The 26,712-nt window shown below is 37.4% G+C and overlaps 1 protein-coding gene across 1 annotated transcript; it reads left to right on the forward strand.

Moving 5' to 3' along the window:
- Positions 1–24,830, forward strand: myo7bb (myosin VIIBb). Its single transcript, XM_051863632.1, has 47 exons — positions 1–294; positions 535–636; positions 2,002–2,154; positions 3,609–3,793; positions 5,077–5,198; positions 5,282–5,424; positions 5,604–5,717; positions 5,998–6,151; positions 6,253–6,329; positions 6,463–6,582; positions 7,154–7,296; positions 7,586–7,796; positions 7,880–8,015; positions 8,085–8,254; positions 8,342–8,482; positions 8,576–8,734; positions 9,291–9,383; positions 9,892–9,986; positions 10,068–10,152; positions 10,247–10,465; positions 11,825–12,025; positions 12,274–12,549; positions 12,672–12,824; positions 13,288–13,362; positions 13,472–13,620; positions 13,737–13,863; positions 14,541–14,660; positions 14,742–14,915; positions 15,024–15,251; positions 15,351–15,518; positions 17,830–17,947; positions 18,931–19,057; positions 19,234–19,397; positions 19,702–19,883; positions 20,343–20,467; positions 20,619–20,761; positions 20,915–21,068; positions 21,150–21,305; positions 21,395–21,500; positions 21,580–21,693; positions 21,781–21,871; positions 21,983–22,089; positions 23,157–23,342; positions 24,003–24,119; positions 24,202–24,285; positions 24,391–24,510; positions 24,596–24,830. The coding sequence occupies exons 1-47, from the start codon at positions 277–279 to the stop codon at positions 24,686–24,688; spliced, it is 6,498 nt and encodes a 2,165-aa protein (XP_051719592.1). The 5' UTR covers positions 1–276; the 3' UTR covers positions 24,689–24,830.
- The last annotated feature ends 1,882 nt before the right edge of the window (positions 24,831–26,712 follow it).

The raw sequence follows: 26,712 nt of genomic DNA on the forward strand, positions 1-26,712 counted from the left end.
GGGGCCATAAAGAGATGAAAACTAGGGACACTTCCTTGTTGCTGTCACACAAGCGGATGGAAAAAGTATTTCTGGACACGTATGACTTTTAATTCCTTCTTGGAACTGGTCAGCAAGGGTGTGTTGTCCCCGGTTGCCATTCATCAAAGTCATAGTTTTTAGACGTATACGCTTTGATGAGGGTTACATTTCCAACCGGTTAATATATTTATTTAAGTGCCTTTTTTTGGTTTTTAATTTTAGTTAGATGCCTGTGATACAAAAAGGATTGTCCAAATGGTGATGTTAAAAAAGGTAATTCATTTTATGACTCTTTAATTAATTTGTTTATTTGTTTCTTATTTTATTTGTCACAGTGATGTTTTTTTTTTTTTTTTTTTTTATTCATTTTACTCATTTATTCATTTTTTCTTCATTTTATAGAAGTAATACATTTGTATTGTGAACAATTCATTGAATGACATTTTCAAGGCTTTAAGTTGGTTGTGGGTAGTGTTTGGTATTAAAATGTAGTTAATGTGAATCTGAATCTAGGGGGACCACTTCTGGATTGACTCCAGTATTGGGGTCCCTATTGGAGGGTGTGTGAAGATCTCAGAGAGTGGACGCTATTACCTGACTGATGATGAAGGGAAGGTAAAAATGATGACTCAGATGACTCATACACTAGGAGAGACCGGGCTAGTTGTCACAGAGGCTTTATATAGCAGTGGGTTTGTGCGCTGGTTTTTAAATACTCAGTTCAGGACCCTCTTAAAATTATGTAAATAAGTATTTTTTGTGAATTCTGTCCTCCAAACTACAATCTAAATTACACTATAATCATATTTTTGCTAATCTGTGTTCTCAAGACAAGTGTATTTCTCATAAATGCCATGTGGATCAAATTGTCACTTGTGTTTTAAATGTTATAGCTTGTAAAAAGTAATACGCTATATCTACTCCACAAAATTTTGGCAACAGATTACAAGCAATATTATTAATTAAATTCAACAAATAGAATTGAGTTCGAATTAATCAAATGAATTCCTTAAATGTCAACCATTTAAAATTAGTAAAATTTAAGTAAAATTTCAACAAAAATATCTGAATAACAGACAGACGTCAAAGATGAATTAAGAACTCTTAATTTTTTATTGCCAACATTGAAGACACCTGATGATAACAAGCAGAATCACTGAAGGAAAGAGAAACACAAGAAGTAACAGAGGTTTAGATGTTGATGTTTATTTTATTGAAAATGTTTGGTCACTATTATGGTGATTAGTGTTCCATTTAGTTGGTCAGTTTGACTCTTTGCTTTTTATGTCAGTTTGTGGTTTTTGTAATGGTCTTTGCCAATTTTACACATTTTAAATGGTTGACTTTTAAGGAATTAATTTGGTTAATTCTAACTCAATTCTTATATGTTGAATTTAATGTTTAATGGCAGTTTCATTGTGACAACAGCTCCTTAATGTGTGTAATATCCGTTCTGTAAACCCCAACGCTTAAAATTAATTGGTTTGAGTAGGGCAAACTCAAACAAATTAGTTCCATCAAATTAACTTTTATAAGTATTTAAAATGAAACTGACATGTTTTAAGTAATTGAATTGTTTTATTGTTTTGAGTTTTATGAACTTGTTTCTTTTAATTTAGACAAACTTAAATTTAACTAAAAAAGGGCTGGGATTTCTATTTCCTCTAATGTTTTTTTAGTTTTGTCAACTTATCCGGGTTTACATTTGTGTTGTCACAAATGGTTAAATGTGTACAGTATCTTTTTTTCTTCTTCTTTTTTTTTTTTTTTTTTTTTTGTCAAGACTTTAAGATCGTCTATACAGAAAATTAATTAAATAAATATACACTGAAAATATTAACTTGAGTAAAAATGTGACAACTTGCCACACTCTCCTCTGTATGCCAATGAAATATTATATCACAACACATTCTTTAATGTTGTAGTTAATCTACACTTGTCTAATCAGATGAATCTCAAGTATTGTGATGGTTTTCCCAGGACCACTTTATCTCGGAGGGAGAGAGGGCCAGTCTTAAGCCTATGCACCCCACCTCAGTGGAGGGTGTGGATGACATGATCAGACTGGGAGACCTCAGTGAAGCTGGTTTACTCAGAAATCTGCTAATGCGCCACAGACAGGGTATTATATATGTAAGTAGATTCATGTTACTTTGTCATAACAAAAATGAATTGATTTGATGATTTTTAGTTATCCTGTGTAATCATCATAATGATAATGTTTTTGCAAATTATTAGTATTTGAGTTTAGTATTTGATCGTAATTTTAAAAAAAATGCTACGGTAAAAACCTGCTAATTGGTTAAGAGTAAGTTCCCTTACTCTATATGTTGAAAAACTGTGCTAGAGCTAATGGGATATTTCATGTAATTTTACGGTAAGATAAAATTACAATTGATGTACAACTTTTAGAAGTGAAAATGAACAAGTCCGCTTATAATTTACAGGTTTTTTTACGACTGTGTGCTCATATATATATTAGTATTTACCTCAGCTTGCAGAAAAACTTGTGATGAATTTGGCTCATCATGTGGTTTTCTTTTTACCACCTGTGTTTTTAAGGTGGTTGTCAGTATATTATATAAACAGATTATAGCAATTTGGTATATTAACATTATTTCAGTTGATTAAATATACATTTTACTGTAAATTTAGGTTAAATCTGTAAATTCAGTTAAATTTTCACTTTTTTGTTGAAATTTCTTCCAAAAATCGTCTTGCATCCCACAACGTTTACTGTCTCACATTAATTCACATCAATACACATCAACATCAAATAATAAAACACACTACAATGGACACCACTTGATACACAAAACCACATATAAGTATGTAAACACACATCCAGCTGCAGTGCAACAATTTAGTCCATTCCCTTCTTCAGAATCCTGAGGCCTACTTAGACCCCCAATTCTGGTTTATTAATTTTACTGACTGATGAATAAAAGATTTCCGTGATCTATTCTTTCTAGCTTATGGTCTTTCTAGTTTACTTTCTAGATGTAAAAGTAAGTCTTCTGTTTGATTGCAAAAGTTGATATTCCTCATACAGAATATGGAAAGGGTCAGACATAATTTTACTTGTCACGAACAACATTTTTTTTCGTGTACAGCTCATGAAAACTTGGCTCAAGCATTTGGCCCACAATCTTAGTTTAAAGAGATATCAGTCTAGCCAGTTGAGCTTTGAGTTTAACAGTAAAGCTTTAGATGTTGCTACCGTATTTTTACGGTAAAGCTCTGGTAACCACAGATGCCATTTTTACTGTAAATTTTTGTACAAAAATTGTGAAAAATTAGGTTTGTCTGTCTTTCGCTGTAATTACAGCAGCACATGATCAGTGTCACAAATTGACCCATTTGATTAGTGACCTAGAAATAGTGTAAAATCTGAAATATTTATTAATAATTTTTAAATCACAAGGTTTCATTGTTGTAAATCCTAAAACTTTTTGTTTTTTGGGGGTTTTTTTTAGGTTAAATTAAATTTAGAAGCCCAGGTTTTCAGATGTGGTCTCAGATATTTAGATCCCACTGTCTATTTAAGCTGTGTGATGTATTTTGTTTTTTCTGTGTGTGCTGTTTAGACCTATATTGGCTCTGTCCTAGTGGCAGTGAATCCCTATGAGATGCTGCCCATCTACACAGCTGATCAGGTGCACCTGTATCACAAGCGTAAGCTGGGCGAGCTCCCACCACACATCTTTGCCATTGCTGACAGTTGTTACTTCAACATGCGCCGCAATAACCGCAACCAGTGCTGCATTATCAGGTACATATTTGATCTTTTCTTCTGAACATTGAGAATCTAATCTAATGGCTGTATTATGAAAGTAGTAATTTTATATGGTTAGTATTGTAGCAAATTAGTTTTAGTTAACAAAAGTTTTATTTAACTAAATCACGAACACATAATCTAACAAAAACATACATACAAATCACGCATACAGGAAATGAGAAAGTGGAAGTGAATTAAACCGTAGCATAACAGAGGAATGGAGCTATGAAAAGAGTCATTTAACGAGCTGGAAGAACCATCAGTTTCTCACCATAAAGCACCTTTGTTAACAAAGGGGTTCACAACTTAATACTAAATTGCTGTTTAGTGTTCAAATGTACGATACTTGCAATTGGCTTAGCTGTTGAAGAGATATGCAGTCTCGGGAGAAATTGATGGTTCGGTCCGATGGTTCTGAAGTTGTAATAAATATCTTCGGCGTTGAATGAAGAAATGACGACAAACAGTAATAACACACAAAATGTACATTCAATACATGTTCATTCATTAGGCAGATTTGTCAATGAATTAATGGAAATGATTCCATTTCTATGGGACTGCATGTCTGTCTCTTGTAGCATGTACTTTTCTGAGCAGGCACTATCTCCCAAGTGTCTTTGACATGTATGAAGGGAGCAAATGGTGATAGTTCTCAGTGGGGAAACCAGATATCACGGAGTCTGCATGGATTAGGGGCTGTGAAGATTAACTTTTACAATTGTGTGTTTGATCAATCCAGTCGTTACAGTATGTAAGAATGTAGAAGTGGCTATAAATGGCTATAAATACAGGTATGCTGCTTATGTAAGGAATGTGGTTACATTTAGTCATATATCATAACATCATAAAATTTGCGCATGTTGTAGTCAATGTACAAAATGGAGTTCTGCTCTTTGTGTACTTGGGTTAATGCTAAACAGTGAATGTAAATATTCTATTCTATTCTATTTGCTAATGCCAGAAACAGTGAATGTAAAAAGCCATCAAACCCAATGGTGTAGAATGGCTTTGTTAATTATTCTATTCTATTCCATTGTTTTTGCAATGTTTGTTTATTATTAGCTTTAAGGGTTTTCTTCACCATCATATATAAATCAATAAAATATAAATAACAAATGTGAAAGTAGCAGAGTTCATTCCAGATTTCGCCTTTCATATTCTGATTTAATATTTGTTTAATCGCACAACAGCTCTGTGTCAATGGATTTGACCACATTTATATTTATTAATTTAGCAAACAATGAACGAATAATAAACGCTTCTGTTTTGTGTGTCAGTGGAGAATCTGGTGCAGGAAAGACCGAAAGCACTAAACTGATTCTTCAGTTCCTGGCTGCTGTGAGCGGGCAGCACTCCTGGATAGAGCAGCAGATCATACAGGCCAACCCTGTCCTGGAGGGTAAGCACTGAACATCATCCTTGTTTGGTGGACTAGTTCAATCTTTTCCGTAGAAAGCTGTCTCACTTATTCATATTTTACAGCCTTTGGGAATGCCAAAACCATTCGCAATGACAACTCCAGCAGATTTGGGAAATATGTGGAGATCTTCTTTAATAAACAAGGTGTTATAGAGGGAGCTCACATGGAGCAGTACCTGTTGGAGAAGTCTCGTGTCTGTCATCAGGTGAGACTAAGTTGCACCCTACATGAGAAAGCAAAAGCATCAAGAGCTGTGTGCTTTTATGAGCGTCATTGGATTCAAATAGTGCTTATGAAAATTATCTTTAATGTTTGATAAATACTGTAGTCTTGCATTTTAATGATTAAAACCTAAAAATGAAATGAATTTATTTAATTTTTAAGGCACCACAAGAAAGGAACTACCACATTTTCTATTGTATGTTATCTGGGATGCAAAGTGAGCATAAGAAGACTCTCTCCCTTGGTAATGCATCACAGTTCAAGTACCTGACTGAGGTGAGCGCTTCAATTCGTGTTTAGTAAGTTTAAGAGAGGATAACTGTAACACGTTATGCTCATGATGTACTCAGTAAATGTTTAACTCTAAGTTTTGGAGTATTGTTGTGAATTTAAATGTATAATTTGAGTCAGATACAATTAAATAATAACTACATCACTGGTGTTACATCCATTGAGTGTTACATTCACTCCTGCTCTGATATTCAGATTCCTATATCAGGTTTTGATATTAATAATAACTGAAATACAATATCTGACTCTCCTGATTGTTGTCTAGGGGGATTGTTTGACATGTGATGGTCGGGACGATGCTGATGAATTCGGACGGATTCGCGCTGCTCTAAAGATCCTCACTTTCTCAGACAAGGACTGCTGGGAAATCTTCAAATTACTGGCTGCCATTCTCCACATGGGCAATATCAACTTTCAGGGTTAGTGTGTATAACCTAATAATATGAAAACTATCTTCCCATTAAAAAGTTTATAATAGCATAAATTGAAGTTGACCGATTTGCTCATAATCTTTTTTCAGGCACTATAATAAATAACATGGACAGCTGTGACGTTCTGTCATCAAATAATTTTTCTGTCTCTGCCAAGTTGTTGGAGGTACAGACAAATGCTTCTTCAGAGCTAATGCTGATTTAGCACTTCAAATCATTTTTTAAGCTTACTTTCTTTTATGTAATCAAACATTTGGCTGCTGAATGTATTTGATGACAGCACTTCTGTCACATTGCAGGTAGAAGATGCAGTTCTTGAAAAGAGTCTTACCTATCGCTCCTTCATGACAAACAGAGAGATAGTCGCCAAACCACTCAGCTCAGAGCAGGCCACAGACACCAGAGATGCTTTTGCCAAGGTACCCAAAAGCTCATTTTGGAGATTTAACATAGATAGAGGATTAGTTACACTATACTTTCAAACTTTTTTTTTTAAGAAGTCTCATTTGCTCACCAAGGCTGCATTTATTTAACATACAGTAAACATACCAAACAACATATCAAACATACAGTAAAAAAAAGTAATTTTGTGAAATATTATTACAATTTAAAATAATATTACTTGCTATTTTAATATTTTAAAATGGTATTTATTCTTGTGATGCAAAGTTGAATTTTCAGCAGCCATTACTCCAGTCTTCAGTGTCACATGACACTTTGGTGCTCAAGAAATATTTCTGTGGAAATCATCGTGATTTTTTTCAGGATTATTTGATAAAAAGAAAATTCAAAAGAGCAGTAATTATTTTTTGGTAGCAATGTAAAAGTCTTTAGTGTTAATTTAATGTGTCCTTGCTGAATCAAATGAATACATTGCAACTTACTGACCCCAAATTTTTGAACATGGTGTATACCCAACAGACATTCAGGCTTCCTAAATGCTCATTATTGTTGCACATGTCAGTTAATGTTTGTCCTACTCCCTGACAGGCCATGTACGGAAGGCTGTTTGTTTGGATGTTCACAAAAATAAACAGCGCCATTCACAAACCCCAGACTGATGAGTCCTCTTACACGCGCAAGTACATTGGACTGCTTGACATTTTTGGCTTTGAGAATTTCCCTCAGAACAGGTAAGTGTCTGTTGACTAAACTAATAATTAGTTTAAACTACAAAATATAATGTTACATTAACATGGTTGTTCAGCAGGGGTTTAAAGTACTTAAGTAATTGTATTTCGATAGACAGACACAGACAGACAGACTGATGATAGATAGATAGATAGATAGATAGATAGATAGATAGATAGATTGATTTTTTTTGTTTTTTTTTACATTTAAGTATGTTTTGCTTATAGTTGTACAATCAATTTTGACACTACCCATGCTTTAAATATCTCTGTGCTTTTGCCCACTATTTAGTTTTGAGCAGCTGTGCATTAATTATGCCAATGAGCACCTGCAGCAGTTCTTTGTGAGACACGTCTTTAAGCTGGAGCAGGATGAATATAGTAAAGAAGGCATCTCATGGAAGCGCATTGCTTTCAATGACAACCAGAAAACCCTGGACCTGCTGGCCGTTAAACCTCTCAACATACTGGCTCTGATTGATGAAGAGAGCCACTTCCCTAAGGTGAGTTTCATCAGCTGCATGGTCTGGTTTATATAGTAATATTTTGTCTGTGCTCACCACATGTTGTCCTTTTTTCAATGCAGGGAACAGATGCCACAATGTTAAACAAAATGAACCAAGAACACAATGGGAACAAACTGTACATCTCATCCAAGAGCAAACATGGCATGCATTTTGGGATTCAGCACTTTGCTGGGCTGGTTCATTACGACTGTGAAGGTACAATTCATTACTTAAAGACTTTAAAAAGCAAATTGTTACTGGTCTGAAAGGTGTGTATTTTGTCAGGTTTTTTGGAGAAGAACAGAGATGCCCTGAGCATGGACATGATGGAGCTGGTTCGGAAATCTTCCAACAAGTTGCTCAAGCACATCTTTGAGAAGGAGATGAATACAAACTCAGTCAAGAATGCTAACAAAGCCAACAAGATCCTCATGACGCCAAAGAACTCATTACGTGTATGGGACAGTTATTAAGCAGATTGACAGTATTGACTCAACATTGACAACAGATTTTCAATAAATTGTCTCTCTTGTGTCACACAGCAAGTAAATGATTCGAGGCGGCAGATATCTACTCTGAGTGGCCAGTTCCGTCAGTCTCTGGACTCTCTGATGAAGGCCCTGTCTCTTTGTCAGCCTTTCTTCATACGTTGCTTCAAACCAAATGACAAAAAGATGTCCATGGTATCAATTTACATGCCTTAAGTTACATGTTTTATACTGTGTAGCCATCAGAACACCTTTCAAATCATGTTTTTCTTTTATCTTCCTTGTCAGGTTTTTGATAGAGAGCTCTGCATGCAGCAACTTCGCTACTCTGGAATGCTGGAGACCATTAGAATACGCAAGTCGGGATATCCCATCCGGCACACCTTTAAAGATTTCCTGTACCGCTATCGTGTGCTCCTGAAGACTGTAGATTGTGACCCCAAAACTGTATGGGACAGTATGATTATTTACAGATGTGATGGTCTAAATATGTGAATTATTTAATATAAAGTGATAGTTGATTAATGTAGATGAGTTTTGTTGGCTTAATGTGTTAGCATCCATAGCTGGTCCTGAAACTTAATACCTGTCAACCAATCATTGCCTTATGGCTGTGATTGGTTGCTAGGAATAATGTGTATATGATGTTGATGTTGAAGTGTATCATTTCTGCACCACTAGCATGCAAGTATCAGCAAAACGCAAATATTAATAACCAATTTCGAACATGTTCTCTAAACACTCCCCCCATCTGCCACTGGTCAGAAATTCTAGTAGTCCTGCCAGCATCTTCACACAGCCAATGCTAATGTGTGCCTGCATCACGCTAGTGGAGACACTCAAAACTGAGCAATGTTTACACTTTGTGGGAATCCTTAATTTTGTCTACGCATATTAAACTGACAGGAGAAAGTAAAAGAATTACACACTTCAGCTTTAAACATGATGAATGTACCAGGTTGGCAAAATTTGATAAATAAAATATCTGTTATTTGTTTATCAGGAGCCTCCTTCCAGCTGCTGTGCAGCCATCTGCAAGGCTATGATCAAAGAAGAAGAGGACTGGAAGATTGGCAACACCAAAATCTTTCTCAGGGTACCTCAGGCTTTCTCTAGTATATTATAAGAAGTTTATATCAATATCTGTATACATCCCTGTAATGTTAAATCTGCTTTCCAAAGGCCTTGTTGCCATTTTTAGTATTATATTAAACATAAACTACTGTTCAAAAGTTTGGGGTCCCTAAATTAAAAAAAAAAAAATAATTAATACTTTTATTCAGAAAGGACACATTCAATTTTAAAGCTTTCTAAAGACATATGATGACCATATAATGGTCACGCCGGCGCAACTGCCGACCCCAGGGGGTTAAAAAAATTATATTTCAAATAAATACTGTTCTTTCTATTCATCAAAGAATCAGCATATTAAAATGATTTCTGAAGAATCAAATCACAGATTAAGAGCATAACATAATAAAATAAAAAAAACACCAAAAAAAAAAAAAATCATATTGACCCCAAACATTTGAACGGTAATGTTATATATTTTTTCACACAAAGATTTTCTTGCATCGTGTGTGGTTCATTTCTCCCTGTTCCAGGATCATCATGATTCCTACCTAGAAATGGCGAGAGAGCAAGAGCTTTATAGGAAGGCACTTATCATCCAAAGAGTGATGCTTGCCCATAAGGACAGGTTCGTTCCCTGCTGTCGTAGTGTTTCTTTTATGTAGTTGTACAGCTATTTTAAACTAAGTCTTTCTTCATCCACATACAGAGCAGCTTTTGTAAAGAAGAGGAGGGCAGCTCTGGTTTTGCAGAAAAACTGGCGTGGCCACAGAGACAGGAAAGACTTTTGCAAAGTAAGCTTTGCAGGAACATCTCATGTCTGTATGAAATAGCCCTTAAAATTAGTGTAGTGACATAATGAAACCTTGTTTCTATTTACCTTGTTAGCTCAAGCAGGGATTTGCTCGGCTGCAGGCGAAAGTGCGCAGTCGGCAGCTCCATACAGAGTATAAGCGCAGGCGGGCTGCAACCATCACTCTACAAACACAGACCCGTGGCTACCTCGCCAGGAAAGACCTGAAATGTAAAAAAAAGGCAGTGATACTTCTGCAGACACAGACCAGAGGACTGCTGGCCAGGAAAACCCTCAAGAGAATGAAATCAGATGTGAGTTTATAGTGGAATGGAGCAGACCACCTTCTTTGTAGTACTTTTTTGCAGAGTGTTTTTTGCTTTATATACACTACCGGTCAAACGTTTGGAATATTTAAGATATAATTAAAACAGTATTAGAGAAATAGTATTACAATTTAAAAGAACTGTTTTCTGTCTGAATATATGTTAAAATGTAATTTATTCCTGTGATGGCAAAGCTGAATTTTTATCAGCCATTACTCCAGTCTTCAGTGTCACATGATCCTTCATGATTTCTGATCATGTGACACTGAAGACATCAATCATCAAAATTCAACTTTGCCATCACATGAATACAAGTACATTTTAAAATGCTCCAATTGAAAACAGTTATTTTAAATTGTACTAATATTTCACAATATTACTGTTTTTACTGTATTTTTGGTGAGCGTTAGAGACTTATTTCAAAAACATTTAAAAATTAAAGCTGCAAGCAGCGATGAAAGGGCCCTCGCACCCGGGCTCATTGCCACCCGTTGGACTTAGAAAAAACAGCGAACAGTGGGTGACATGCATGTAAGCGAGTAAATATGGGAAATATGGCAAAGTCATTTCAAAGTGCCACACTTCCTGCTGCCAACAGGTGGCGCTTTGACTGTAACTGAATATTGCCATGTAGATGTCTTCAGACCAGGACTGTTATCAAACATGTGAAGTTTGGAGCAGATCAAACATTGTATGCCTGAGTTACAACAACTTCCTGTTTCATGGCGAAACATCGAACTTTGCCAGGCCGCCACGGACACGCCCTTCAGCGAAAACTCAAGATCTTCGCAATTTAACGTCTCAAAGGCCTTTTGATTAGACTGACCAAATATGATGTTGATCTGATTAAAGCTATAAGTGGAGTTTGTTAAAGTACAATGTGTGGAAATGGCAAAAACTGCCAAAATTTTGCAGAGAAAATTCAAAATATCTCACTTCCTGTTGGGTTTACAGATTTTGCACCCCAGGGCTTTTTTGTAGGTATTGGGCTGTTACATCTGTCTACTGAATTTCATACCTGTACATGAAACGTAGCACGAAGGGCACTTGATTGAAATTTTGTAGGTGGCACTATCGAGCCATTTTGACACACCTAATTCTGAAACCCATATCAGATGTAAATGTTCACCACTTCTGACATGTGTGCAAAGTTTCATGAGTTTTCGAGCATGTTTAGGCCCTCAAAAATGCGATTCATTTCGGAGAAGAAGAATAATTGGCCAAGCAATTACAATAGGGTCCTCACACCATCGGTGCTCAGGCCCTAAAAACTTCTTTATTTCAAACTTTTGATTGGTAGTGTACTTAATTTTTTATGCTTTTATTCATACCCTTGTCCTTTCTCAGGCGTTTTTGACTGCGCAAGAAAAAGAGGCTCAGGAACTGGCAGCACTGGAGCTTCAGCAACGCCTAGAGGAGCTGCTCAGAAAAAACGAGGAAGCAGCCAAATCCCAGACTAAGGAAGATGAGGAAATGGTGGAGAATCTCTTTGGCTTCATTCCGAGTGCATTAGGAGGACAAGAGGGCCCAGCCCCTGAGGGTTTTGAGGTTAGCGTTATCTTGACAGTAGAACAAGGAAGAAGGACACGTATTTGACGGGAACAAACACTTCCTGATCAAATTAATTTTCCAGAATACAAAAAGCCTTTTATTGTCAATGCACAGTCAATTAAAGCATAATGCATATGCTGTCAGTGATAATACTGTATACTGTCTTTCAAAGACATTTAGGAATGCAAAATATTGCTATTTCTAGGTTAATGCTAACTTTGTTTGAAATGTTCCTGATGTTCTAGGATTTAGAGGCAGAGCCGGTGAAGTTAGAAGAGGTTGAACTAGTAGAGAGCCCAGTAAGGGAGAGGAAAGTGATGTCAGTACCAGACATCAGCGAAGACGATCTAGATGATAAAGAGGAAGAGAAAGAAGCTGAGGATAAGAAAGAAGCTGAGGATGATGAGTTCTCTTTCGCTATATTTGCATCTCTACACTTTCAAGGATCTTCTACCCACTCACATATCAAACAGAGATTGCGGAAACCCCTGCTCTACCATGAGGATGAAGGGGATACCCTGGCAAGTGTTGTTCTCATTAGCATCATGTTCCCATTTAAAGCGAGGCTTGATAGTCAACTGGGACATTGTGTCTTGTATTGTATTGTCTTATTTCTTCTCTCCATTTTTCCTATCTCCTCCAGGCCAGTTTGACAGTATGGTGGATCATACTAAGATTTATGGGAGATCTTCCAGAGCCGAAGCAAGAACGTGTTTCTGCTATAGCCGACCCCATTCAGAGAAACCTCGGTCAGAGACAAGCACGACGACTTAGTAACCTTGTTGGATTAGATCAGGTAAAAAAATCAAAACACCATAATAAAAATCTATCAGATGTACAGTCTATACCTGCCGAAATCAGCATAATTTTGCTGGTTTGGAATTAGTATATATTATATTGCTATAAATATTTTAATGTAAACACATATTTAAAATATAGACTAGCCAATTCAGTTGTGTTACACAGCCAGTGGCATAGATGGTGACAACCACACATAAAATCAGATGTGAGCAACCGGTAGTGCCTCCTGGTGGAAATGTGAGGAATTACAATATAAAGATGTGAATGTGTATACAGAGGAAGAAAATTAAATATTTACTTTTTCAAAAAAGGACAAATTAAAACCAATTACCATAAATACAGTACTGTTACAGATGTCATACAATAACAAAATGTAATTACCCAACATATGTAACTAGTGCTTTTCTTATAGCATTATATCAAACAAACATTTGTGTTTTTTTTTGTTTTTTTTGCAGAAATTTTTGAGAAAAAAAATGAAGCAGCAGAAGGGGACAGGGAAACGAAAACACTCAGCCATTCCTGAAGAAGAGGTGAAATGTGTTTATATACTATGAGTACAACACTGAACATTATCCGCAGCTAAAACATATTAACTGCATCATAGCAGGTTCTTACTAACCATTCTGATGACATTTGTAGCCAGAAGAAGTACCACAACCTAAAATGGAGGCTGTTCAGGAGGAAGAGGATGTAATGTTTGGAGAGGGACCAACTTTTGATCGTCCAATGACACCCTTGGAGAAATTACACACTATTGTGGGATATGCCATTGTACGACAAGATATAAGGTTAATATGATGGGCCAGTGGTCATTTACATTCTTCATAATGTGTGATATACTGCATTCCTCATACAGAGAGATAATGGTTACATAATCTTTATATACGTTTTATATGTTTTTCAGAGATGAAATCTACTGTCAGATCTGTAAGCAGTTAACAGACAATAAGAACCACAAAAGTGCAAACAGAGGCTGGATCCTTCTGTCCATCTGTTTGGGCATTTTTTCCCCTACAGACCGCCTCACTAAGGTATGAAATACTATTTTGATTTCTGTTCTGTAATTATCATTATTGCAAAATAAACCTGACAAGGTGATCAGGACACTGACATGAGTAATGTGTTGTCCCGAAGGGGTTTATTTTGCAATAATTTCTGCTGAATATTTTTCTGTATCATATCATAGCACAGCTATGTGGAAATAGGTTCTCTTGGACCATGGTCTGTTACAACGTTTAATCATATTACAAATGCCATGATTAACCAATCAAACCAATGATATATATGGTATGTCATGTTTTATTGTTATATGTTGTTTAATGTTATATTTTGTGTTATGTTATGCCATTTTATAATGTCATTCTGTTATATGTTGTATAATGCTGTTTTGTTATGTGTTGTTTTGCTGTTAAATGTGGTTTATGTTGCAAGTGAGATGAGTAAATGCTCACATTTAGTCTAGAAAAAAAACAAAGTAACTCAGATTACTTATTTGAAAAAGTAACTCAGATATTTTGTTTTAAATTTAAAAGTAATGCATTACTTTACTAGTTACTTGAAAAAGTAATCTGATTACATAACTCAAGTTACTTGTAATGCGTTACCCCCAACACTTGTGTTATTTAATGTAAGGTTATGTTATTTTATTTAATGTTATATTATGTAATGTTATGTTATAATGTTATGCTCCACAACCTTTTGGCCACAGTACCTGGATAGCTTTATATGCCATGGGCCGAGTGAATACTCCTCCTACTGTGCGGAGCGACTGCGGAGGACTTTAGCCAATGGAGAAAGAAGTGAGCCACCATGCTGGATTGAACTACAGGTAGGTAACCCCTGTTTGAAATGATAAAGAATACTACCCTTACCCTAAACATGACCAACCTTTCTTTCCTCTAACTTCAAGTCTGTAGAGACCAAGAACCCCATTGCAGTGGTTGTGAGTCTGATGGATGGCAGAAGCATCAACCTCCATTTGGACTCAGCCAGCACTTCTGCAGAGGTGTGCAATACAGTTATCCAGAAAATAAACCTGAAGGACACTTATGGCTTCTCCCTATATGCTGCAATGAATGAGAAGGTTTGTGACATCTGAATGGCTTCAAGATGCATCTTCACTTGTAATAGGTCAAATGTAACTAATGAGCAATAGTAACAAAAGTCTTCACATATGCATTTCTTGCTGCAGATGTGGTCTCTAGGCAGTGGCAGTCAGCATGTCTTGGATGCCGTGTCTATGTGTGAGCAGGAAGAAAAGAGGCAGGGGAGAGAGGAACAGCATGCTCCTTGGCGCCTCTATTTCCGCAAAGAAATCTTCACTCCGTGGCATGACTGTTCATCTGACCAAGTCAGCACAGACCTCATCTATAGGCAGATCATCCATGGACTCAAACATGGAGACTATCAGTCTGATAAGGTCAGTCCAGGATCTGTGCTTGATCTGTTCATATAGCGTATATTATTCCAACAGGATTTGTGATTTATACTCTGTTGTTGAACTATAATCTTCATCTAGGAGGATGATTATGTGCAGCTCGCAGCCAAACATTACTATATAAAGCATGGCTCTGAAAGCAGTATGGAAACTTCCCAGAAGATTGTTCGCGAGTGCATGAACATGACTATAATTGAGAACAAGTCTTTGGTCAAACTAGTGCAGTTGGTCCATTCTGCACACACACAGGTATATTCATTATGTTTTATATATATATATATATATATATATACTGCTCAAAAAAATTAAAGAAACACTTTTTAATCAGAGAATAGCATCAAGTCAGTTAAACTCCTGGGATATTAATCTGGTCAGTTAAGTAGCAGAGGGGGTTGTTAATCAGATTCAGCTGCTTTGGTGTTAATGAAATTAACAAGAGGTGCACTAGATGGACAACAATGAGACGACCCCCAAAACAGGAATGGTTTTACAGGTGGAGGCTACTGACATTCCCTACTCATCTTTTCTGATTGTTTTTCACTAGTTTTGCATTTGGCTAGGGTCAGTGTCACTACTGGTAGCATGAGGCGATACCTGGACCCTACAGAGGTTGCACAGGCAGTCCAACTCCTCCAGGATGGCACATCTATACGTGCCATTGCCAGAAGGTTTGCTGTGTCTCCCAGCACAGTCTCAAGAGCCATATCACCCTGTAGCCCAAGACTGGTTGCCCACTGAAGCTAAGCAGGGCTGAGCCTGGTTAGTACCTGGATGGGAGACCTCCTGGGAAAAACTAAGTTGCTGCTGGAAGAGGTGTTAGTGAGGCCAGCAGGGGGTGCTCACCCTGTGGTCTGTGTGGGTCCTCAGTATAGTGATGGGGACACTATACTGTCAAAGAAAAAGCACCGTCCTTCGGATGAGACGTTAAACCGAGGTCCTAACTCTCTGTGGTTGTTAAAAATCCCAGGATGTCCTTCGAAAAGAGTAGGGGTGTGGCCCCGACATCCTGGCCAAATGTCCATTGGCCTCTGTCCATCATGGCCTCCTAATCATCCCTATATACTGATTGTCTTCATCACTCTGTCTCCTCTCCACCAATAAGCTGGTGTGTGGTGGGCATTCTGGCACAATATGACTACCGTCGCATCATCTAGGTGGATGCTGCACATTGGTGTTGGTTGAGGAGATTCCCCCTTCCATATGTAAAGCTCTTTGAGTACCCAGAAAAGCGCTATATAAATGTAAGGAATTATTAATTATTATTATTAAGAGCATGGAGGAGATTCCAGGAGACAGGCAGTTACTCTAGGAGAGATGGACAGGGCTGTAGAAGGTCCTTAACCCATCAGCAGGACCGGTATCTGCTCATTTGTGCAAGGAGGAACAGGATGAGTACTGCCAGAGCCCTACAAAATGACCTCCAGCAGGCCACTGGTGTGAATGTTTCTGACCAAATAATCAGAAATATATATCTTATACCTTCATGAGGGTGGCCTGAGGGCCCGACATCCTCTAGTTGGCCCTGTGCTCACTGCCCGGCACCGTGGAGCTCGATTGGCATTTGCCATTGAACACCAGAATTGGCAGGTCCGCCTCTGGTGCCCTGTGCTTTTCATAGATGACAGCAGGTTCACCCTGAGCATATGACAGACGTGAAATGGTCTGGAGAAGCTGTAAAGAACGTTATGCTGCCTGTAACATCGTTCAGCATGACCGGTTTGGTGGTGGGTCAGTGATGTTCTGGAGAGGCATGTCCATGGAGGGATGCACAGACCTCTATAGGCTAGACAATGGCACCCTGACTGCCATTAGGAATTGGGATGAAATCCTTGGACCCATTGTCAGATCCTAAGCTGGTGCAGTGGGTTCTGGGTTCCTCCTGGTGCACGACAATGCCCGGCCTCATGTGGCGAGAGTATGCAGGCAGTTCCTGGAGGATGAAGGAATTAATACCATTGAATGGCCCCCACGCTTGCCTGACCTAAATCCAATAGAACACCTCTGGGACATTATGTTTCAGTCCATCTGACACCGCCATGTTGCACCTCAGACTGTCCAGGAGCTCAGTGATGCCCTGGTCCAGATCTGGGAGGAAATACCCCAGGACACCATCCGTCGTCTCATTAGGAGCATGCCCTAATGTTGTCAGGCATGCATACAAGCACATGGGGGCCATGCAAACTAATGAGTACCATTTTGAGTTGCTGCAATGAAATTTCAGCAAAATGGACTAGACTGCTGCATCATTTTTTCACGGTGTCTTTGAATTCAGTCCTCTGTAGGTTGATAATTTTTACTTCCATCAAGCGATGTGGCATCCTTTCGTTCCTAACACATTACCCAGTCCATATCAGTAAAGATATCCAGCATGAAATTTTTCCCCGTTGAGATCTGATGTGTTTTCAAAGTGTTCCTTTAATTTTTTTGAGCAGTGTATATATATATCATTGTTCACAATAGTTTGATTTGGCTGCAAAAGAATTTGATTTGGTGGCAGTGCTAATTTGGAGAATAATACGCAGTAGAGAATAATAAACAGTAATCCTGTGTAATTTCTCAGGGTCCTTACATAAACTCTACTACACCTGCCTATGAAGTGAAAGGAGAGATTGTCCAATACGCACGGCAGAAGTGGCCAGTCTATTTCTCCAAGTTATATGAGGCTCGCATGATTTCAGGTAAAAAAAAAAAAAAAAGTTGATTTTAGTTCTTATAGGAGTAGTTAATCCAAAAATTAACATTTTGTTGTCATTATCTTCATGTCGTTCCAAACCTGTATGATTTTATTTCTACTAGAGTTGTCAAAAGTACCACGTTGGTACCAGTGTTGCCAGGTTTTCACAACAAAACCTGCCCAATTGCTACTCAAAACTAGCCCAAAACTAGCCCAATCGCATTTCAGCGGGGGTCCCCCATAAAAATTGCATTCTGGAGTGTAAAATACGTGTATTTGGTGGGGTTCACCTGCTAAAATTTGCTTTCCAGGGTCTAAATATCATGTTATTTGGGGTTGCTTCAACCCGCGGACATGAAAAACAACCCGCAGCAACAATGTTAAAGTAGCCCAAAACTGCAGACTTGGCAACACTGGTCAGTACTGAAATTTAAAAAATGGGACGCTTTGAGCGTTGTTGAGCGGCCACACCTCTGATTGGCCATTGTGTTCACGGCTCATTGGACATGTCTATGATTGGCTTCAATGATCAATGCTGTAAAAACATTGTAAATAGTCATCAATGACGCTCTTCACCGAGCGCTTACACAGATACACACGGGAGCAATTTTTTAAATTTCAGTGCCGATTGGTACCGAAGTCGGTACTTTTGACAACTGTGGAACACAAAAGGAGAGCTTTTGAAGAAAATTCATGCTGCTCTTTTCTATACAATAAAAGTGGATGGGGACCAAGTACTGTAAAGATAAAAATAAAAATCTTCTGAAGCCATTTTACAGATTTGTATAAGGAACAGACTGAAATTTAAGAAGAGCAGCTTGAATATAGCATTCGACTATAAATAATTAATTTTGTGTCCCACGGAAGAAAGAAAGTTATACAGGTTTCTAGAAATAAGAGGGTGAGTAAAAGATGACAGAAATTTTATTGGGTGAACTATCTCTTAAATGTATTGAATCTGTGAATTCACTGTTGTATTTTGTTCAGGTCCATCAATGTTTGAAGAACAGTTTGTAGTTGTCGTGAACTGGAAGGGGGTCTTCTTTCAGGACGAGACAGAAGCCGCATTTCTGCAGCTCTCTTATCCTGAGGTGTCAAGAATCGAAATGATGAGGTAAAAAAAAAACCTCTATGGAGAAGCACCTCAGTTACACCTGAGCATTAATAAACTACTTCTACTTCAAATACTATTTCTGCAGATTCTCAGTCTAGTTTGTGAGATGAACCACTTTCACAATTCTTTTTTTTCTGTTTCCTTCCTTTCCTCCCTACTTAACCTTTCTCTTACAGTGAGGAAAAGTCTAGTGGGATTGTATGTTTGACAACTCCAAAGGGGATGTATGAGCTGAAGGTTGTGAAGGGAAAAGAATTTGTGCATCTGGTCAACAAGTTCATCTCAGGGCTTAAGAAGAGATCTGAGTATGCTGTGGCAATACAGGACCTTAGCAGACAAGGTGCTTCTTTTAGAAAATTTAAAACCCTTGAATTTAACTATTTAATCAGTAAGTAGTTACATTTATTACAGTTACAGAGGGGAAGTTAAAAAAATCAGGATGGAGGGACAGCCCACATGTAAAAGTTCTGGTAACTGTTTTAGTTTTTAATTTTAAGTATTTTTTTTATTTAAAACCATCTAATGAGACAGATTTTCCACTAACTGAAGCACTCTTATGTTAAGTTGGGGTGATGGGGTCTTCTAACCATTAAAATGGTCAAAATAGCTTGGATATTCATCTTTCTAATTTTTCTTCCCTTCAGAGGATCCCACAATGCTGAGCTTCAGAAGGGGTGATGTGCTGTTTATCATAAAGGATGGAGAATATGCTTCTGAAGACGGCTGGATCAAAGCAAGGAATGAGAGGACAAGTCAAACTGGAGCAGTTTCCATAGATGCTATTCAGATTCTACCGATGTTGACTAGGCCTACAGAAGAAACACTGGTAAACATGATTTTTCTGGTTTCACTCTGATTTGTTGAGGAGGTTACTCCTCAGCACTGGCCATAATTGTGTTCATTTTCTGCCAGCGTTTTGAGGTTTTGTTTTGGAAATAAATACCAGAATAAAGCTAAAGAAAAAATGAAAAAATTATGGCGAAAGGAAATGGGTTGTTTGTAAAGAAAGTTTAAATTCTTTAAAGACAGTTTAAAATATTTAGCAGCTTTATATAGTTTCTTTAAAGAATTAATCTACCTTTAAAGTTTTTAAACTGCCTTTAAAACAGTTTAATTCCAAGGGTCAAAGATAGAGTATAAAATGATGAAAAAAATTCTAAAAATATTTAGAAATTGTTTTCAAAACCGTCAGCGAGGTTCTCAGAGTGACAAAATATGCTGTTTTGTAAGTCAATTTAAGTTTGACAAGAACAGAAATGTAAATAGAGTCATTTCTATCCTCTAGAATTTGCTGAATTTGACCCCAGCACGGAGAAAGTCAGTGATGCCGGTCTTGCCGCAGATGGAGGAGATCAGCACAGAGAGAGTTGCCCACATGACTCTCAAGGAGTTCTCTTTCGATTATTTCAGGTGACAGTTGTACAGTTTGCAGTCATCTCTCAACTGACATAAACGATAACTGCTCCAAAAAAGGAGCAACATGAAAGTTACCAATTTTGATAACATCTCAGAGCTTCTTAAATGATAACGTCATCACGTACCTCTTTTCAATGGCTCACAGGGAGTCCGGTAAGGAAGGAGGTCGTAAGGGAGGAGCCAAAGAGAAACTATGGGCCAACAGCAAAGAGCCTCTGAAACAACCACTGCTCAGGAACCTGCAGGGCAACTCAGAGCTCTGCCATCTCGCTTGTGACTCCTTCACAGATATCCTTCCCGCTGACTGGCCGAAATATGAATCATTTGTTACATATCTAATATAGTTACAAATATAACGGATGGTGTATTTTGTGAATTGTAAGTGATGTACATGTGACCTTAATGAATGATGCTCGCTGTTTTCTTTAACATGGTCTCTACCTATCCTTAAATATATGGGAGATTATCCAGTCAAACATGTGCGAACACCCATAGATCTAACAAACCAGATCTTTGGGCCAGCAACAGCGCACGTCGAGCTAAGAGATGAGATCTACTGCCAAATAATGAAGCAGATGACTAATAACAAACATGGGTTTGTTGACTGCTTTTAAGTACCTAGATATGATATAATGTTACTTTATTTGTTTTAATTGCTGTGTTGTTTTTCTCTCAGGTTGAGTATGGAGCGAGGATGGCAGCTGTTGTGGCTGTGCTGTGGTCTCTTTCCTCCAAGTCAGTTGTTACTGAGGCATGCTCAACGTTTTCTGGAGTCCAGACCCAGAGAGCCACTGGCCTCCACCTGCCTGCAGAGGATGCAAGCCATGCTCAGGTAGAACTTTACTATTCAAATAATGTAAACATGAACAGAACATGAGGGCGAACGTTGAACTATAATGCATTGTTTATTGTCCCGTACAGCATCGAGGGAAGGAAGTTGCCTCCTCACCAGGTGGAAGTGGATGCCATTCAGAATAACAGCACTCAGATCTTCCACAAAGTTCATTTTCCCAACGATACATCTGAAGTAAGGAGTAACGTTTTAGTTTTACCTATTTTACTCCCTTTTTTCATCCACGTTAAAAATTCTATCTTTTTTATTTCAGATATTTGAGGTGACCACCACCACAAGGATCAGAGACTTATGTCGCAAAATTTCTAAAGACCTCCGACTCTCCTCATCGGATGGATACAGTCTGTTTGTGAAAACAGCCAATAAGGTTTCAGACATGATTCTTCTTTTTTTTCCCTGAAGGTGATGTTTTAAGTTCATACTAATCTGTGTGTGGCGTATCTGATACTTTCAGGTAGTAAGTATGGATTCTGAAGAGTACTTTTTCGACAACCTCAGGCAACTCACAGATCAGGTCGTTAAAAAAGGAAAGAAAGTCAAGGAGGGTGAGCTATATATGCTAACATGCTAAATACAGTAATTAATCCAATATTTATTTAGGTGTGTGTTATAATCAGACTCTCACTATGATAAACATCATTGATCTTGAATTACAGCTCCTTCAACTATTGTTCCTTACCTGGTGCTCTTCATGAGGAAGCTCTGGTTTAATGTGATCCCAGGGAAAGATCTAACCGCTGACCTAACGTTCCACTTTCCTCAGGTATGTTGTCTATCTGATCATTCCTTACCTGGTCAAAAACCTCTAGTCCCATTTAGCACACATAAAGGCTTAAAAAGAATCATTAATGGGGTATTGCTGATGTATTTTATGTCGTATAAATAACCGAATAAAACAATATTTTAAGCTTGTGTTAACCACAGACATTATTTCAGACATTTAAAGGTGGGGTAAGCAATATTTGAAAAACACAGTTTGGAAGTTAGTCGGACCGACATACCAGAGAACAAAAACAAACGTGTAGCCAATCAGCATTAGGGGGCATATGATGGTCGAGGAGAGAGAACGAGCAAGAGGGAGATTTGAAGAAAGACTGCAGAAAGAGAGATGAGAGACAAAATACAAAATAGCTCAGAAGAATATCAGTGGAATGAAGGGTTATGACTGGGCAAGATCTTTAGGACCTGCGTTAATATTAGAAAAGCGCTGGAGAGAGCTAAGCAGGAAGGCCTGAAAACAGACGCGGAGGCAGCTTTGATTCCGCTTCACATGTGAGTAACACTGGGTTTGAGTGTCATTGATTGTCTGGAGCTGCTGTGCTGTTGGCAACTAACAACGAACTCTTGTTTGTGTTTACTCTTGTGTACTGTATGTTCATTTTTGTGCTTCCTTGTCGTTCGTTCATCATCTGCGCTTTATTTTTTTCGTAAAGCATTATTTTGTTGCGCGTCAGCTGTAATACAGAGCTATCCAGTCTCGCATTGAGTGTGTAACAGAGGCCAGCTATTTAGAGATGTGCAGTTAACCTATCTCAAGAGATGCACTGACGACCGCTAGAATGCGGTGTTTAGCGTAGTGCACTCGGAAGGGTTGTTGGGATTGGAGGGTGAGTTTTGAAGGCGGAGCAATGAAGAGAAGGGTGTGTTTGTTTTGGGTTTATTTCAAATATCAACAATGTCCAACAGCGTTTTTGAAATATCGCTTACCCCACCTTTAACCAAAAACCCTTTTAAAAAATCTCATTAGGAATGATGGAAACAGAAGTGAGGAAATTTAGAAATTTTAATATGCTGTGCAACTTTGCCCAACTCTCCTTTTAATTTTCCTAGGAAGTGCCGAAGTATTTGCGGGGTTACCATAGTGTGTCTAAAGAGGACATGATCTTTCTGGGAGGACTGCTGCTCCGTACTCGGATTGACACGGATAAGTCACAGTTTGTCATGATCCCTCGAATGCTGAAAGATCTGGTTCCAGCTGATCAGCACAGGATCATGACTCCTGAGGACTGGAAAAAGGTGATCCTCAAGCCTCTTACTTATTGAATATATTTCAAAGATATGGCTCTGTGCATTTTGACTTTGTTTCAAACCTTAGTCAGGTGTCTGCATAAACATGTACACTACCGTTCAAAAGTTTTTTAAAGAAAAAACATACTTTTTTTCAGCAAAGGCACATTAAAATGATCAAAAGTGTTACAAAAGATTTCTAATTCCAATAAATGCTGTTCCTTTGAACTTTCTATTAATCAAAGAATACTGAAAAAAGTGTCATGTTTTCCACAAAATATTAAGCAGCACAAGTATTTTAAACATTGATGATAATAAGAACTGTTTCTTGAGCAGCAAATCAGCATATTAGAATGATTTCTGAAGGATCATGTGACACTGAAGACTGGAGTAATGATGCTGAAAATTCAGCTTTGCCTTCCCAGGAATAAATTACAGTTAAAAAATATTTTAAAAGTTACTCATTTTTCACTATTACTGTTTTTACTGTATTTTGTTCTATCTGCTGAGAAAAAAAAAAAAAAAACATAAAAAATCCTGACCCCAAACTGAAACCTTATAATAAGTGATGTTGCATCAGAATGTATAAAGCATTATTTAATAATATAGTTTAGTACCCCCTGACCCTAACATCATGATGACAGAATGGTTTTGGCCTTTGGTTTACAGCACATCATCAACTCATATAACAAGCAGGCAGGCATAACTGTAGATGAAGCCAAACTCCAGTTCCTGAAGATGATCTCACAGTGGCCCACCTTTGGATGTGCTTTCTTCGAAGTAAAGGTAATCAGGGCAACACTAAAAATAAGCCTAACTGCTAAGATGGAAGTTGTTTTCTTGATACTGACTGTGCTTTTACTCCCAGCAAACATCAGAGAAAAGTTACCCCAGTGTTATCATGATATCAATCAGCAAACTAGGAGTTAGCATCACCAACCCTAAGACAAAGGTACCGATCTGTCTGTATATACTTAATACAACTATAACGTACAGCTCGCCTTAGCATTGCGTAGCTTGTTAAGTTAAAAAGTGTTTTTGGCTGGCTTGCCTGCAGGAGGTGCTTGTGATGCATCTATTCAGTAAGATCACTTCCTGGTCTAGCGGAAGCACCTATTTTCACATGACCATTGGCAATCTAGTGCAGGGCAACACTCTGCTCTGTGAGACCTCACTGGTAAATATAGCACACACACACAACTACAGCAAGTGTCTTACCTGTGCGTATATGTTAATATATACATCTGTTTGTTTTTTTGCAGGGTTATAAAATAAGTGATCTCCTGTCCTCTTACAAGAACATGTATATGAAGGAGATAACAGTGGTGCGGCCCAGAAATCAATTGTTCTCTTGAATCATCATGTAGTATGATCATTTTTGGTAGCATTTTTTTAATCTTTTACCATAATAATTTGTTTTGGTAATTTTGGTGTACTCTGAATGTAAAATTACAATTTATCATTACTGTCGAAAATCACTTTTTAATATGCATGTAACAGACACTATAGATCTGTCAGTGAATCAGCTGTTTAAATCATAATGTTTTTGTTGTTGCTTCTTCTATGTGCATATATGTCTTAAATAATCATTTTATAGGCTTGAATATTTATTATTATTTCAATAGTCCACCTTTTCATTGACTTTGCATTGCAATGTTACACTAGGTGACAGTATTTTTACAGTCTAATTCTAATCTATCTAATACTGCTTTGAAGGAACAACTATATTTAACAATAAAATGTAAAATTTAAAATGGTTTTGAATTTATTTGTCATTGAATGATGACTTTGAACAATTTGTAATAAATAATAGTATTCCATAATTTAAATTATTATAGTATTTGCAGTTTGGTAAAGCTTATAATTTACAATTCAGTAACTAAAAATGGGGAAGATCTGAAATATCTGAACATGATAGGGCATTTTACACAACTGTTCAAAAGTTTGTGGTTGGCAAGATTTTTTTAAATTTTTTTTTAATGTTTTTGAAAAGTTTCTTAACACCATAATATTGTGAAATATTGTTAAAATTTAAAATAACTGTAAGTGTATTTAAGTGTATTTTAACATGCAATTTATTCCTGTTATGGAAAAGCTGAATTTTCAGCATCATTACTCCAGTCTTCAGTGTCACATGATCCTTTAGAAATCATTCTAATTATGCTGATTTGCTGCTCAAGAAACATTTTTGTAACGTTAGAAATGTCTTTACTGTCACTTTTGATCATTTTAATGCATCCTTGTTGAATAAAAGCATTCTTTTCTTTTAAAAAGCTTTAAAAAAAATCTGCCTAACCCCAAACTTTTGAATGGTAGTGAACATTTCTATTCTCGTGACACGGCTGAATTCAAATGCTTACATGTTGGTCAGACTGCTCCCAATGAATGTATAACAAACTGATTTTGAACGGCGACGGTTTAGATTAACATACTTAAGTTAATCTTGCAGCACTGTTAAATTAATTAAGACACTGAATATACACATTAAAGTTGATTATTTCTTTCCAAATCCACTGAAACATGCACTGGCTTTTGGGATTTTCACAGCCTCTCTTGCCATTTAATTCTTCCACTAAACCAAAAATATCCTAGAGTGCCTCTTTCAACCCCTGGCCTCTTGACCAGGAATTCAGCCTTTCCATGAAACTGAAAGAAATCCTTGTGCTAAAACTGGAAAATCCAGCATGAATACTCCACAGCAATCATGGTAATCGAGTGTAGAGCAGTTTTTGGCCCTGGCACACACTTTGCCATGTGCTCACTATTACCAAATAATAACACAGGACCCTGGGCCAGTGAAAGAGACGTCAGAGAAACAACCCTTCACTGTGGGAGAGAAAAAACATTTCGTTCATGTCATGCCTAAAAGTGAAACGTATCCATTTCTCATAGCCACCAGCTTCATTTTTCTCTAACTGCCATGAGCCTTGTGTTATTAGAATGTTCCTGATATCACAACGTCGTGGAGACTCGCTAACCCAGGCTGACATCTGTATATGTCTGGGGCTTTTACTGTTGAAACCTTAAGATGCTGGTGGATGCTAAAAAAAAAATAGGGTTCTTTATTACAATTACAACTGTCTTTGAGCAGTTATGGAGCAGCTGTATCTAGTGTTAGGGGTAACACATTACAAGTAATGTGAGTTATGTAATCAGATTACTTTTTCAAGTAACTAGTAAAGTAACACATTTTATATTTACAAGAAAATATCTGAGTTTTTCAAATAAGTAACGCAAGTTACTTTGTTTTTCCATATTTTGACTGGCAGCTTTCCTGTTGCTATGTTGAGAGAAATCATGAGTAAGACGCAGAGGCGTTGTGTGCGTTGTGTAATCATGATAGTTATTGTAGTTCTAGACTAAATGTGAGCATACCTTT

This window comes from Ctenopharyngodon idella, chromosome 15, assembly GCF_019924925.1.
Source record: "Ctenopharyngodon idella isolate HZGC_01 chromosome 15, HZGC01, whole genome shotgun sequence".
NCBI lineage: Eukaryota > Metazoa > Chordata > Actinopteri > Cypriniformes > Xenocyprididae > Ctenopharyngodon > Ctenopharyngodon idella.

Excerpts from the sequence above, each read along its gene's own strand:
- myo7bb (XM_051863632.1), top strand. Across the intron at positions 3,794-5,076 it reads AACCAGTGCTGCATTATCAG|TGGAGAATCTGGTGCAGGAA; the intron begins GTACATATTTGA and ends TTTGTGTGTCAG. Across the intron at positions 8,483-8,575 it reads ATGACAAAAAGATGTCCATG|GTTTTTGATAGAGAGCTCTG; the intron begins GTATCAATTTAC and ends CTTCCTTGTCAG.